At 43.6% G+C, this 15,793-nt stretch overlaps 1 protein-coding gene across 1 annotated transcript in view; it reads left to right on the top strand.

Annotated features, from left to right (window-relative positions):
* Window positions 1-11,024: 11,024 nt before the first annotated feature.
* LOC102759991 (schwannomin-interacting protein 1) overlaps window positions 11,025-15,793 on the top strand; it is a 52,375-nt gene continuing 47,606 nt past the window's right edge. Inside the window, exon 1 of the mRNA XM_015565522.1 lies at window positions 11,025-11,511. Within this exon, the coding sequence (XP_015421008.1) occupies window positions 11,482-11,511 (30 nt within the window). The 5' untranslated portion in view covers window positions 11,025-11,481. The remainder of the gene's footprint in view (window positions 11,512-15,793) is intronic.

Genomic DNA, 15,793 nt, shown 5'->3' with positions numbered 1-15,793 from the left:
ATGCTCCATTTGGTGATGAAGTCTTTCCAGATCGTGGAGGGGTCCGCTGACAGGACGTGAGTGTGATGAACCCAGGTCGCGACACCGTCTACCTTGAGAGCGGTGGGGGTTGTCAGCACCACAGTGTAGGGACCCTTCCAACGTGGCTCAAGGGTTTCTCGATGATGCCTTCTGACGTAGACCCAATCTCCTGGTCTGTGTTGATGAGGAGTTGGGGTTGTGCTGGTTTCATAGATGGCGCGGAGGCACGGCCAAATGTCCTCGTGCGCCCTGGTAGGAGAGCCACCCAGTCCCCGCCAGTCTCCATGGTTAATTTGGTAAGGGTCTCTTTTAGAGTTCTATTCATTCTCTCTACCTGACCTGAACTCTGGGGCCTATAAGCACAATGTAATTTCCAATTTGCCCCAATAGCCCTGGTTACTACTTGCGTTACCTGTGAAATAAAGGCTGGCCTGTTGTCGGATCCTATCATAGCAGGAAAACCATACCTGGGTAAGATGTCTTCCAGCAGCTTCTTGGCCACCGTCTGAGCTGTTTCGTGCTTGGTTGGGTATGCCTCTGTTGACAATAAGAAATGTGAGCAACTGATGTGTAATGTTAGTACGTCAGTTTTTAAATAAATGTCTTATTACTTTGTTTTCAAGCTTCTGGATATAATTAATGAAGAATATCCAGAGATTGCCACATGAGCTATTAAAAAGGACTGTTACCATTTCCAAACTACTTACCTGTGTGGAACAGAATTCTCTTGATGTGGCACAAATAAAATAAAGAAAGAAAGGTAAAAATACAGTTGGAATAAGGCTAGAATTGACTTCTTCGAGTTCTATTTTTAACTGTTTGTGTTTAACAAAACAGCCTGATGTTCTCATTGAAGGATATATAATCTACATATATAAAAGCCTAATATGCAAAGCGTCCCCTTGGGAGTTTGACCTACCGAGAGTTCAATTGCTCGCTATGACATTGCACTGACCACCAAGGGGCAGGATGGAATGAAGGGAGGCCCCAGCTGGCAGCCGGCAGCCGCTAGGGACCCTACCTGTGCACAAATTTCGTGTACTGGGCCTCTAGTAAGTAAATAATATAAAATTGAACTAACAGTAATTTTATCTTCATTAAAAACACTTTGATTGTTTTGCATATTGGTTTTCATTTTCAAAGCAGATTCTAATACTTAAAGAGAAATAAAAGAGTGATAACCATTGATTCACACTAATAATTTGCTTCAGAAACTATTTTTTAATATCTGAATTAATAAACATAAATGTAGCCAGGATTAGAATAGTCAATTTACATAATTTACAAGACTCTCAGATAAGTTTCTTATTTACAATTATTAGGATAAAATATTACAACTCTTATTTTTATCTTTCTCTCACGTCTCATTTTTTGGGCTCAGAGTATGTGGGAAGAAGTTGTGGGACTATCCTGACACCAAGCATCATTTGCTGTGAGAAATGACCTTGATGCAATAATGAAACCAAAATGTGCGGTGTTGAGTTCGATATCATTGTCTCATGAAATCGAAGAATGAAGTCGCGGACAAAAATGGTTAACGGAGGCAGTTTATTGAGAGAAGCCAGTCCTGGAAAAGGTGCACCTGAGGTTCCAGAAGCAGTCCAGTGTCCAGGGTTTTCTTTCCATGTTGCAGCTGGGTGTTAAAGTCTACAAGTCCGCATGTAGAGCCCTACATGGCCATAAGCCACATGGGTGCGGGGGAGCTTATCTCCTGCCATAGGGACTCCCAGTGCACTGAGGGGAGAGATAGAAGAGGAAGCATGCCGCTTTTTTGTATATATATGCTTGTTAGTCCCTGATTGGTCCTTCCAAAGAATTTTGCCTTAGGAACATCCTTGGGATTGGTTTATACACCTTACTATCTTGTGATTGGTTATCTGCAAGCTGCCTGTCTTAGCAACATTCATACATTTTAAAGTTCATGTCTCCAATAGTCACCCTTTCTTTCCCCGCCCAGTTGGAGTACCTTAGTAACTCCGCCTAGTTGGGTTCCCGGTTTCATTCTCTCCTCCCTTCCCCTTCCTCGCCCCCCACCCCCCCAAAGGTCCCAGTCCCTATCTAGTTTCCCTCTGTCTCCACAATAGTAGCTTCCAAGTTCACTGCCAGGCACTCTCCCAGAAGTCTCAGACCAGATTAAGATGCTCAAATCATAGTTCATTAAATCAGTGCATATCAAGCAGCAAGGGCTCCAGATGGAATGAGCTGATATACTTAGTGTGATATTCTGATTTGGTCTTCATCCCCATTCTGGCACTGAGCTCCTAAAACCCTTGGAATTTCCTAAGTGAAGGTATCTCTTGTTATGTTAACGAGGAGACTTGTAGAAGGCACCACAGTTTGGGGACTGATTGCCAGGGGCTGCCAACCACAGGATCAGAGGATGGGAACTTTCATTCCCCCACCCCGAGGCCCCTGGGGAGGGGAGAGGGCCTGCAGATGGCATCTATCACCAATGGCCAGTCATTTAATCAACAGTGCCTATAAAATGAAGTCTCCATAAAAACTCTAAACAATGGGGTTCAGAGAGCATCTGGGTGGGTGAACATATGGAGATTTGGGAACGGTGGCATGCTGGGAGAGAAAGGTATGCCCTTTCCCCCATACCTTGCCCTACACATCTCTTACATCTGGCTTTTCCTGAGTTGCAGAAGCGCAGGTGACAACCTGGACTTGCAATTGGCATCTAAAATGGGGAGGAAGGGCAGTCATGTGGACTAAACCCTTAATCAGGTAGATAGTGTCAGAACTGAGTTGAACTGGCGGACAGCCAGCTAGTGTCCAAGAGTTGCTTGGTGGTGTAAGAAAACCCGCACTCCTCATGAATTGGAGTTGGTCCCAGTGTCACCGGGCCAGTTCCATGCCCGGGGATGGCCCTACCCCAGCACGGTCCAGACCAGGGGTCCTCAAACTTTTTAAACAGGGGACCAGTTCACTGTCCCTCAGACCGTTGGAGGGCCGGACTATAGTTTAAAAAAAAAACAACTTTAACAAATTCCTATGCACACTGCACATATCTTATTTTGAAGTAAAAAAAAACATTAACAGGAACAAATACAATATTTGTATTTGCATGTGGCCCACGGGCCGTAGTTTGAGGACCCCTGGTCCAGACCTTTTGCATGTCACCCAACCTCCAGACTCTTGACTCGTGTGAGTCAAAGTGAGAATGAGAGCAAGTTTTATTCAGGTAGAGAAAAAGAGGCCAGGACACACGTGTGCCTGAAAAGAAGTGGAAGTACATCTCCAAATGGACTCGGGCCAGTGCAAGTGGATTGCACACTGTGGTCAGTAGTTGGGATTTTATGTGTTTCTGAGGGTGGGATGTTTCTAAGCTTTGTGGTGCCAAATTCTGACCCCACCTTCTGGTTGAGAGGGGACCTTATTCCTAACATGATCCATTCTGGAAGTGTCATGGTATTCGCCCCCCTGGACTCCCAACTTATGTCAGTTTTCATTATAATGATGGTATGATGAGCTTTGGAGTTTCTCTCTGGTCAGTTTTTCCTCCATCTTGGAATGACCTGGTTTTAGCCAGTCCTTGTTGTGACTTCTGTGACCACTGCAGGGGTTTCCTGCCATAACTTGTTTCCCTCTGATCATGTGTGGGGGTGGGAGCTCAGGTGAGAGGACCTGAGCCTTAGGGTCCTGTGATATGGACTCCTACTTCTCTGCTCCACTTGTTGGGATTTTCCCCTAACTTCTTCCTCACCAGAATCACACTGAGGATATGGTGCAGGAATGTGGAAGGACCACACTACCTGAATCTTGGGTCATGCAGTATTTGTATGCCCAGCCTTTTCCGCCGCAGCCACCTTCTCTGTTGACAATATGGTTACGAAGAGTTGAGGTTTGAGAAAGGAGGCCCAATTAGACCTAAGGTGTCTGCTAATGACACACAACTTGCTTTAGCAGAGACACGGGGGCGAGTCCCCTGGCTCCCTCTGCAGCTTGCCCCCTCACCTGATGAGCAGCTGTAGATTGTATTATTTGGGCAAATGACACAGAGGACCAGAATGGGTGTCTCAAATGGGCAGCCGCTGTGCCGTCCAATGAATATCGAGTGCCTCGTGTGCTTCGGGTTATTTAGTGTGCCGTGAATATTAGAGGATTCTTCAGTCTTTCTATCACTTCTGTGCTCTATGCTCGGCACACATGCTTGATCTAATCTAAGACATCCAGGTGACTAACTTTGCAATACTTAGTACATCTCATGAATTCTGCCTCTGTGTACTTGCTTATTCATTGTCTAAATCTAACACAGTTACCCATTTTACCTCTGTGTGACAAGCTACTACATATTCATTACCTACACTTAACACATCTTATAAGTTGTATCCATTCCATTTTTTATCTTATGCTCCTATAGCATTAGTTGAATATTCTCAAGCAATACAGCAACATCCCCTACAACATCGCTTGGAGAAACTGGTCCAGCCTCTCTGGTCCCACCACCCTAGCCAGCCTCCCTGTCCTTGCAGTTTATAGCATCGCCGTTCCCTGAAAGACCCAATCAAGGGTACTTACCTGTCCATGCTCCTGCATCTTCCCCGTCTTCCCTGCAACCTCCTCTTCCTTAACATTGGTGGGTAACTTTACTCACCATATCCTCAATTCCAAGGCTGAATGAACTCCTGTCATATGCTCCTGATCTCACTCTGCCAGGACCTGGCCCTTTGAGATATCTCCCACTCACCATGGTCGGTTTCTTGCTACTCTCTGGCTCCCTCTCTGCTGCCCACATATATGTTTGGACCTCCCCTGTCTTAAAAATCAGCTATATCCACAAACTCTCTAATTCTATTACATACTCAAGCTACTACCCTAATGTTCTAATTTATTCACAAACTTTACAAACTACTCTTTACTTAGTCCCTCAACTTCTTAACCACTTATAGCCTGGCACCCACCCCTAAAACACTACTACCAAAATTATTCTTTTAAGGGAAACTGATGACTTTCCAATAGTCAAAACTAATGGCTTTTGGTTGGGTTTCCCATTCAACTATTAGTCTTTTCAGTTTCCCAGCAGTATTTGAAACCTTTGAGCTCTGTCAGCCTCCTCTCCCTTTCCTTGACCTCTCATTACATTGCTTTGCCTTTTCTGTCTTCTATAGGCCTCTCACATTCATTGGCTTATGATCTTCCTCTGTCTTCTTTTTCCAACCAACCCTAGTCTTTCCTACACTGCCGTCTCTCTGGTTCTTCCTCTTCTGCCTCCTGCTTTTACCTTATCAGGATTTTTGTGATACATTGGACCAGTCAGAATAACTCAGGATAATGTCTCCATCTCAAGGTCAGTTGATTAGCAACCTTGATTGCCCTTTCCCAGGTGGGGATTAGGATGTAGATATTTGGGGGTGTCCTTATTTTGTTTACCATGGAGATGTCATTGTTTCTCATTAGTTCTTTGTAATCGCTTCCTTAATCTAATCCATTTCTATAGCTTCAACTATTCTCTCCTTGAAAAAGATCCCCAAATTCTACCTGTTGGCCTGACTTCTCTTGTGAGCCTCCTGCACCTCCAACTCATAACTTTATGGTGAAAAATAAAAGACCTCATTACTGCAACCAAATCCCTCAGAATTAGTTCCTTCTTCTAACTTCCTTATTTCTTTTCACAGCACCAGTGTTCCTCCGCAGGGGTCGCAGAACCTTATGATTCCTTGTCTTGTTTACTCCCCTGTGTCTCATCATTGCCTAGGTGCCTACAGATCATTTTTCATGGTGTTTCAGGGAATGCATCCCCCTGTCTTTTCCTTCCCATTCCCACTATCACCTCCATCCTTCAGGCCTCTCTTTATTCCTTGGACTGTTGTTATTGCCTTTAATTAGGAGAGGACCAAAAATCTATTTCTGATCCTTTCCTGAGCAACAAAGGGCTATTTTACATGTTATTCTCATTGCATTCTATCATCAACCCAATAAGTAAGGCATTAACATCCTTAGTTTAGAAATGAAGAAACTGAAGCTAAGAGCAATGAGGTAACTTTCTGAAGGTCATAATCATTCATTCATTCAAAAATATTTATCAATAGCCTATTATATGCAAGGTACTATTTTAGATTCTGAGGATAAGAACACTGAATAAACCAACCAAGATCCAAGTGCTAAGGAAATTGACATTAATCTAGAAATAGACATTTAAGAAGAGAACAATCAAACGAACAAGATTATTGCCGACTCCTGGTTTGCCCTAGGTAAGAATTTTCTTCTTCTTCTGAATTCTAGTGAGTAAACAACAAAATCTCTTTGGATGCACTTAATTTATTCACTCATCATTATATGCAGCTATTTGTGTATTGCCTTATTTCTCTTACCAAAGTCTTTGAGTGCAGAAACACTTCTTCACATGGCACATAATAGAAATTTGTTTCAACTACAGGGTTGTATGAATCAAGGGAGACATTGGGAAAAGCACTTTGTAAACTGCAAAGCCATTTTCTCAGATTTGTTGTCTCGGGTGATGCCAGTTATGTTCTTCTTTGGGTGGGTCACTCAAAGACCTGTTTCTCTCTGAAGTGAACAGGATTAATTTCCCCTACCATTCCTTTTCTTCCATTGCCCTATAAAAAAGCAAAACTTGCCAAAACCGGTTTGGCTCAGTGGATAGAGCGTCGGCCTGCAGACTGAAAGGTCCCAGGCTCGATTCCGGTCAAGGGCATGTACCTGGGTTGCGGGCACATCCCCAGTGGGAGATGTGCAGGAGGCAACTGATCAATGTTTCTCTCTCATCGATGTTTCTAACTCTCTATCTCTCTCCCTTCCTCTCTGTAAAAAATCAATAAAATATATTTTTTAAGAAAAGCAAAACTTAAAAGCTATATAAAATGTCTTCCTGCCTTTCCAAAATTTCTAAGGAAAGTTTAAAAGGTTAATACTGAGAACAATGACTTTCTTTTTCATCTTCTGTAGCCCGCAGTAACTTATTTTTCTCCCCAACATTTCTTTAATAATATTTTCAAACTGAAAAATGTTTAGGTGAATACCCATTTATGCACCATTCAGACTGAAGAATTCATGTTTTACTAAACGTGCTTTGTCACAGCTTTCCATCAATCCTTCCCTCCATCCATCAATTCACTCATTTATTTGATTAGTTTCAAAGTAAGTTACAGACATCAGTAAGTCTCCACCTACATACTTCAGTCTGCATATCATTAAGTAGTTAAAATTTGTTAACAGAACCTTTGTTATCATTTTAAGATACGTTTTATATACAATGAAACACACAAATCTTAAATATACTATTCAGTATGTTTTTGACAAATGTATACCTGAGTAAGCCAAGTCTTTATCAAGTCATACAGCTTGTGCCAGAAAGTTCCCTGTGTCCCTTCCAGGTCAGTCCATAACCCCAATAATTCACTTTTGAAACTGTAGGCTCAGATGACCTGTGGGTGTGACTTTTTATCACTATATTTACTGTCAAAAAAAAACCACACAAAAAAACAACCCTCATTCTGTTGCTATTAATTGCTGTGATTAAAAAATACTTTTTTGGATTTAATTACACAATAGTTTGCTTGGTGGCAGAAATATGAATAATGGTAATTTTTTCCCTTTTAAAACATAACTTGGGTTGAGATTTAAGTAGTACTACACTGCAACCTCACTTTTACTTGATGATAAATTTTTATTTCAAGGCCAGACTACATTGGCTCAGTCAATGGGGGTTCATTTCTCCAAATCTACTCTACTGGGTCCTTTTTTAAAAAATTGATTTTAGCCCTAACTGGTTTGGCTCAGTGGCTAGAGCGTCGGCCTGTGGACTGAAGGGTCCCAGGTTCGATTCCGGTCAAGGGCACGTACCTTGGTTGCGGGCACATCCCCACTGGGGGGTGTGCAGGAGGCAGCTGATCGATGTTTCTCTCTCATCGATGTTTCTAACTCTCTATCCCTCTCCCTTCCTCTCTGTAAAATCAATAAAATATATTTAAAAAAATTAATTTTAAGGAGAGAGACTTGGGTGAGAGAGAAACATCAATTTGTTGTTCCACTTATTTATGCATTCAATGGTTGATTCTTGTATGTGCCCTGACCAGGGATCAAACCTGGAACCTTGGTATATTGGGACCACACTCTAACCAACTGAGCTACCCAGCCAGGACTCCTGGGTCCTCATTTAGCATTGTTTCATTTGAACACACTCATAAGGTATAAACCAGAATATCTGGGCTTTTTTCCTCTCTTACTTTGATGCCTTTTTGTTGTTGAAGGAGGATTTATATTCTTGAACAGCTTTCTTAGGCCTACTTAGAAAGTAACAGCGTATCTCTTGAGGTCCTGCCTAAATTTGAAACCCAATATTTCTTATGGGAAGGGAAGTTGTGAGGACTTGGGGAAAAAGAACTGAATCTCTATGTTATATAACCCATATTTAAACAGTTCATCAATATTTTTAGTTCAAAAATAACAAACATTACTGTAGTTCAATAAATTATTCTAGCTTAAATGTTCTTGGAACAGCTGGTTTCTGTTTAAAGTTTTTTGTACAAGCAAATCATAATTTAAATTGTAACATAAAGTCCTTTCCAGTGAATGACTACAAAGGGAAACTTGCTTAATATATTTCTTTCTTTTTTTCTTTTTCAACTTGTTTATGCCACTTGAGAAGTTTTTTTTTTTTTTTTTTTTTTGTCAGGATTTGGGATACAATTGTCAGAAATCTGTTCTGCCCAGAGCCATCTCTGAGTCACTTCCACTATTTATGGAACAGCAACTGTGAAGAGTGGGATCATGTTTAGGTTTTTTTTTTAACAACAGATGATAAATGTCTTCAGGAGCTTATGTAATATGTCGCAGAGCTTCCAGTTTTCAGAAGAGAACAGAGTCCAGGAAGTGGCCTGGTACAGCTTTGGAAAGCATGTTCCCGAGTCTTAAGGTCACAGACTGTCAAAGTAGTAACTTGAGTCAAGCTTGAACAGCCTTTGAAGTTAAAACTGTTCTGTCTTGGAAAGTTGGGATTATGCCTTTTACATTAGGCGTAAGATTTCCATTTCATCTTATTTGCTACCTTGCAAAAGAAGCCTTTGCCTTGGCCTGCTTGTCCTCGCACATACTTGGGATTCCAGAGCCTGCATTTAGGTGGTTGTGTAACAAACACGGCACTCCACACAGACAGCCGTCTCTGCCCCTCTCTGTCCTGCGTGGAGTGCTCAGTAGGGAAGCATGGAGGTTGGGGTGGGGGTATGTTGCACACTGTTTTCTTTCCCTGAAAAGTTTCTGTCCTCTTTTCTTCGTCTGAGAAGACTCATAATCTAGTTCAGGCTTCTGCTTCATCGTGCCACCTGCCAACCAGGAGGCCTAAAACGTCCTGCACAAGTTACGTGCCCTGCCTTTCTGCTGTGTTCCAGGGAGAGGAGCTGTGAGGGTGCGTCTCCAGAATACTTTCCTTTAACCCGTGAACCCAGTGCTGAAATGTGAGGCTGTGCGATCGCCATGTGGGCCCTGCCGGCCACCTTTTCACTCCCCTGACCCGGAAGGCGGAAGCCATGCATGTGAGTGTGTCAGTGGCCTTGAATTGAGGTAGCCAGCTTTTCTCCTGTTTGAATCTCAAAGAGCAAACATGAAGAATATTTCAAAAAATAGGTTTTTCTCTTTCCAAGTAACAGAGATGTTTGTTATACAATTAAAAATATGTCACCAACTATTCCAAATGGAAACTCTCACCATTCCTTAAGATAGAGCGTGATATGAACGCTTATCAAACATGTTGATTTCGTTCCTTGGGCAAAAAGTACTTGTTTTTCTTCCTCAGCAGCACAATGAAGGCTGCAGTTATTAATAAGAGTTTTGGGGAAGATAAATTGATAGATAGATATTAAATATAATATCCCTATTGATTTTTTTTCAATCGATGGTTTAAATTCAGTCAAGTTTTTATTGAGTACCGTTATGTGCTCAGGGCCATTTTATTAGGAAACAACAAAACAAATTGGCTATGGCAACTGAGGAAAATAGATAAAGAAAATTTTTATTTTATTGTGTTTCTTTTCTTAATCTTCCATCATTAAGCTAGCTTCAAAAATTTACAGGCCTGGGTGATCCTTTTTATAAATCCTAAAATCCTAGAAAGGCCCTGAAGCAGTTCAGAAATTGGATCCTTTGATCCTCAGAAACATGTATGGTCCAACTTGTATTTCCTTTGCTTACCATCTGCAAGTGCAGAGTTCTTTGCATTGCTGCCTGTTAAGCACAGTGGTTGGTTTCGTTAAGCACTAGAGGCCTGGTGCATGAATTCGTGCACGGGTGGGGTCTGGCCAGCCTGCCCTGATCAGGCCAATCAGCTGGGCCGGCTGGGTGGAAGGGCCTCCAGCGGTTGGCCCACCAGCCTGCCCCCTGGTCGAACTCCCGATGGAGGGGACAATTTACATATAACCTTTTGTTATATAGGATTGGAGATGTCTACATAGTCGAGTCACAGCATTGGATTAGAGGCCTATGAATTCGTGCAAGATAGATAGATAGATAGATAGATAGATGGATGATAGCTAGATAGATGGATGATAGGTAAACACACACAAAAAGCCTATAAAAAACTTGCAATTTAGGTTCATTTTCATGAAATGAATTAAACTGACTTTAATAAGCTCTGGCCCTAAAAAAACAAGCAAACCAAAACTATAGGAATAATTATTTCACCTGATTTCTGGTGGACTTAAAAAGCAGGTGAGAGACAAAAATCAGTAGGGTATCAAAAGAATTACAAAACAATATTTTTTTAAAGAACGAAGATCCTTCATTTCGTGATAAAGTTGACACACACTTCATAAACTCAGCGCAGAAAACATCCTTTCCGTGTCTGTATTCAGAGGGGGTCGGTTTCCCTCTCGCACGTTAAAAGTTCTGAACTGAGCCCTCAGGCCTCTCTGTCTATAAGCACCATCCAGGCAGCCTCTGTGGGAAGGCAGGGTGATGCCGGCGGGGAGGGAGGTGGGGTGATGGGGATGGGGGCGGGGGGGTGAGAAATCTAGTTCAGCTGCAGCCTTGATTTGCGCCCATCTCTCTCCCTCGCGGGCCCTTCCCCTTTAATGAGGACTAGAAGCGGGGAGGGAGGTGGGGTCGCCTGCCTACAGCCCGTTAACCGCCTGCCTACAGCACCAGAAGGTCACCCCAGCCCCAGCCCCAGCCTGATCCCTTTCTTTGTGCCGCTAATATAATTGGCTGATTGTGCCAGTGATGAGCGCCCCCTCCCCCAGCCCGGTCCTCGCTCCATGTTTGTGAGCCTCACTGCTGGTTTCCGCGGAGAGAGGAGAGCAGCTCAGCTCGGCTCAGCCCAGCTCGCTGCGCGCCTCCCGCACAGGCGGTGCCGCTGCGCAGGTTGATCGGGAAACAGCATCCATTTTCCTCTGCGGGGAGCCCTGCCTGCCCAGGGCGTGCTCTCCGCCGCGGGTGCCCCGCGCGCTCCCGCAGCCTCGCGGAGCCGTCCTGCTTGGGGTCTGCGCCCTAGGATGCACTGAGATGGTGCATCAGGAGAACTGTTCGTACCAGGTAAGATTTACAGCCTGGCTGCGAGGCCGGCATCCTCTGGGAGGGGAGGCCTTCCTCTCGCCAAGCAGCAGGTTGCCTCTCCGGATTTTCCAGGGATTTGCCATTCTCCACTCCTGGCCTCCATGGCATCCAGTATCTGAATTGTAATTAGGTTTTCTGGGACTAATGGGGCAGAAAACACTGTTTCCTTGGCCTTGAAGGCATATGTGAAATCCACCGAGATGATCTGTGCTTTGCGTGTTCTGTATGCCTGCGAATAAGAGGAACTATTTCAACTGTAATTGAATTTAAGGGGCTTGGGGGGTGGGGGGGGATCTAGTCCGGAGAATATGGTGTTTGCTCATTGCATAGGATGTGAGTTGCTTCACGTCCAGTTTTTAGGATTGTCTTTAAGGAAATGATGTAAATAGGAAGTAATCGATGATCTTAGAAATTTTCAAAGATCAGCCAGCGTATCTTTGATGTTTAAAGTTGCACTTGTGTTTCCAAACTTATTTTTACTAATAGATTGTTTTTAGGTGGTTAGTGAATAAGAATGAAGGTACCAACCCGCATGCATTAACAAAAAACTCCAAAGTAGAAAATGTTTTACAATGCATATTCATCTATATGCTAATTTGCTGTCTGGAGTTTATGAATTAAACACTTAGATGCCTTCCAAAGACCAGTTCTAGAGTGTTAGTAACTCCTTCCTGTGTGGAGACAACATGGCAAGTATCCTCCTTGTAAACAGACAGTGAGAATGTCCTCAGAGAAATTGCTCTTTGCACCTCTGGCATGGCTCATCTAAGTCCTGGATAGGTAATATCGGGCTTTACTCAGCTGACCGAGTTTAGAAGCTCTGAGAGACCAGCTCTCTCACTCAACAATGCCTCTTCCTTGTGTGAGGTAGGTTACCTGAGAGGAGCAGGTGTTTCTCCCCAGGTCAGATTTCACAGAGGTAAATGTATGCAGGCGGAATAGGACATTTCACAAGACTTCAGGCAGTGGTTTCTCTAGTAAGTAAAGTGTGCCTGTAGAATATATTTATCCACCTCTTTCTCTGCTTCATAATTGCAATTTTGTAATTCTAGTAGAGTATCTCCCTTTATGGTACATTTAGGTCCATATAGAGCCTACGTATCAAGATGTGTGCTTCACAGAAATTCTTCCCAAGAGAAAGGGGTCAAGATGCTGAGGAAACAACAAAGTCCTCATTCGCACATGAGACAGAGCTCGGGAGTGGAGAGTGTCAACATCTCTGCAGAGCCGGCCTACTTCTGGCACGGCTCCAGATGATTAAATGACTATCATAATTAAGATAATTTTTCTCCTCTCTTTTCAGAGAAACTCTGTAATTTAATTTTTGAAAGACAAGCTACTACAGGATGACTCCCTATATCTTTTCATTAGGTTGAACACAAAATCACTGTTTTTCTTGGTCAAACATTGGTCAAATGTCAGCAGTTTCATCTGGAAAGGAGGGATGTTGTTAGCCTACTGCCTTTTCCAGAGGAGGACAAACTGACTTTCTTTTATATGATCTACAACATGTAACACTGTCATTGTGAGTTTGATAGTTTTGAAGTGTTTATGGCTCATTTTCACAATGCAATTAAGGGTATCAGGCACATTCTGTGGTAGAACTACCTTCATTTGTTTGTTCTTTTGAAACCCCTCCCTTTATCCGTAGCTCAGCAAAGACAAAACCAGTAACCTGGAAGCAGTCTCGATCCCACTTAGACACCTGAATCTTAGAACCCAGCTGGCACCACTGAGATTGGGTTCAGAAAGGCGGTTTCTCCAAGTCCTTGGCCTGATGTTATCATAGTCACTCGTGATGCCAATATCGACAGTCTGATGTGTTTCAGAAACTTCCCCCCTTGGGGATGATGGCATATTCAATTATTTATTTTTAAGAATGATAATGTCGTGGGTTAAAGCAATTTCCCGAGGTTAGCATTGCTACTGAGTAGATAGAATTTATTTCTAGGACTGATTCCTTTCCTACCATAAATGTATACCAACGTTTCTTAAGGGAGAGTTCATGAATGCGGCTTCAGGGGCCATCCCCTCCCTCCCCCCAAATTCCATGCTCATTTTGGTGCCTATGTCTAGATGTATATTATCATTATATTATCATCGTCATCATTATCATTGCAGCAGTAATGGCCTCCTAACTGTTCTTGCTGCTCCTGCCTTGAATGATCTTTTAAAACCTAAGTCAGAGCATGTCACCCCTCTCAAAATCCTGCTCAGAATAAAACTCTGGGCCACCCAGGGCCCTGTTTCCTCTTAGAGTCCCCTCCCACATTCCTCCTTCCCATCATCCCTCCTCCCTCCTACCTGGCATATGCTGCTCCACTTAGGGCTGCCAGATTTAGCAAATCTCCTACAGTGTTTGAGACATGCGTATTCTAAAAAAAAATCGTTCACTGTTTATGAGGAATTCATATTCAACTGGCCATCCTGTGTTTTTCCTGTCAGTATCCCCCATAGCTTATTCAGGTCTTTGCTCAAATGTTACCTTCTCTAGACTTATTATGTCAGCTTCCAACTTTCCAAATCTATCCCAACATCTCTGTTACACTTATGTAACTTATTTGTATACTTGGCATTCATTACCATCTATCAGAGTACATACTGATTTGTGTATTTTCTGTCTCCCTCACACCATGGAAGCTCCATGAGGGCAGGGATTTTCATATTTGTATCTATATGCTTTCCTGGTGCTTAGAACTAGCCCTCAAGTAATATGGATGGGTATGCCTCCTATATATAAAGTACCATAGCATCATGGTTTCTTTTTATAAAATTTTCTTTATTGAAGAGAGACAGAGAGAGAGAGAGAGAGAAGGAGAGAGAAGAACATAGATTTGCATCTCTACCCATCGATGCAGTCACTGGTTGATTCTTGTGTGTCCCCCAACCGGGGATGGAACCGGAAACCTTGGTGTATCAGGCAGATGCTCTAATGAACTGAGCTACCAGGCCAGGGTATATAGCACCCTGGTTTCTTATGTTTTGATATTGTCCTCCCTCCCCCAACACCTGCCGTTAACCTGAAAGTTCTCATTGAGGGTCAAATGATCCCCATATTTCCTGTTGCTTTTCTTATCTGGGAAATGGGATTTTTCCTGCTTATCACCCTGGCATGGAAGTCGGCAGGTCCCCTGTGGGAGGCCACCTTTCTGCACAACCCAGGTCTGTTACCAGAAATTAAGAGCCCGCTCCTTCTCTGGTGCACAGCAGGGACCCGGTGAAGGCTGGGAAGCAGCCAGGGAGAACCATGCACCACTCCCGCTCTCAGTTGTTTGTTGCTAATATAGGAAACTGTAATTGATTCTCGTATATTGCTTTTCCAAGTAGATGATTGCTTTGAAAGAGAGTTTCACTGCTACCAGGAGCCCGAAAACCTCGGTTGCAGGCGTTTTACAAGCACTGTGCATAGAACAACTTCGCCCAAGGAGGGACCATCAGAGAGAACTGCTGGGGCGGGATTTTCTGTGGTGGTTGTGTTTCTAAAGGCTCTCACGTCATCGCCATGTACTTTCCCCCCTCGGGATTTACATTAGCGAAGAGGTTACTGAGGCATGTGTTGTCATTTTCCGTGGTAGCCGTGTTTAGATGAAGCTGTGGGCCTCCATCTTCCAGACTTGGGAGGAAGCCAGCCTCTTCAGGAAAGAGCCTCGCCCACAGCTCAGGGCCTGGCAGCCTCCTCAGGCCACATTCTTCTAAACAGCCCCTGGTAGAAAGCCTGGCGATATTGTTAATGTGACAGCTCAAGTTGGGGTCAGAGGGCCCGTTTTGCTTCAAAGCTCCCAAGTATTTTCTCCTCTTTCCCAGCAGTTGGTTTTTGGGGACTTGTGTGTGTGTATATACAAACAATGCCGTGCTTTCATCCCTTTCCTTCCATCGGCCCAATTGTCCTCGACCACCTCAGATACAGATCATGCCCTCACATTCTTTGCTACTGTGGGAATCTAGCCTTGAAAGAAAAGAAAGTAAGGTGATATGTCAATGACTCTCATCTCCTTTCTCCCTGGGGAGCTTAAAGGGGCTCTTCCTCAAACACACGCCTGGTCTTGAGGAAGCCCAGTAGAAACCTAGAATGCCTCCCCATTTTCCATGGGATTCAGCCCATACCCTTTTGCATGGCCTTTAAGGCCTAACCATGACCTGAACCCCCAGCTGGACACAGTCCTCCCTCCAGATCCCACACTCCTGCCCCTCATTGCCATCACTGCTTTGCTTTGGTTCCTCAGCCTGGTACAGTGGTCGGCAAACTGCGGCTCGGCAAACT

The sequence above is a fragment of the Myotis davidii genome, unplaced genomic scaffold (assembly GCF_000327345.1).
Source record: "Myotis davidii unplaced genomic scaffold, ASM32734v1 scaffold570, whole genome shotgun sequence".
In the NCBI taxonomy this organism is placed as follows: domain Eukaryota; kingdom Metazoa; phylum Chordata; class Mammalia; order Chiroptera; family Vespertilionidae; genus Myotis; species Myotis davidii.
Note: the sequence above shows the minus strand (reverse complement) of the source record. Positions and strands in the feature narration are given on the sequence as shown.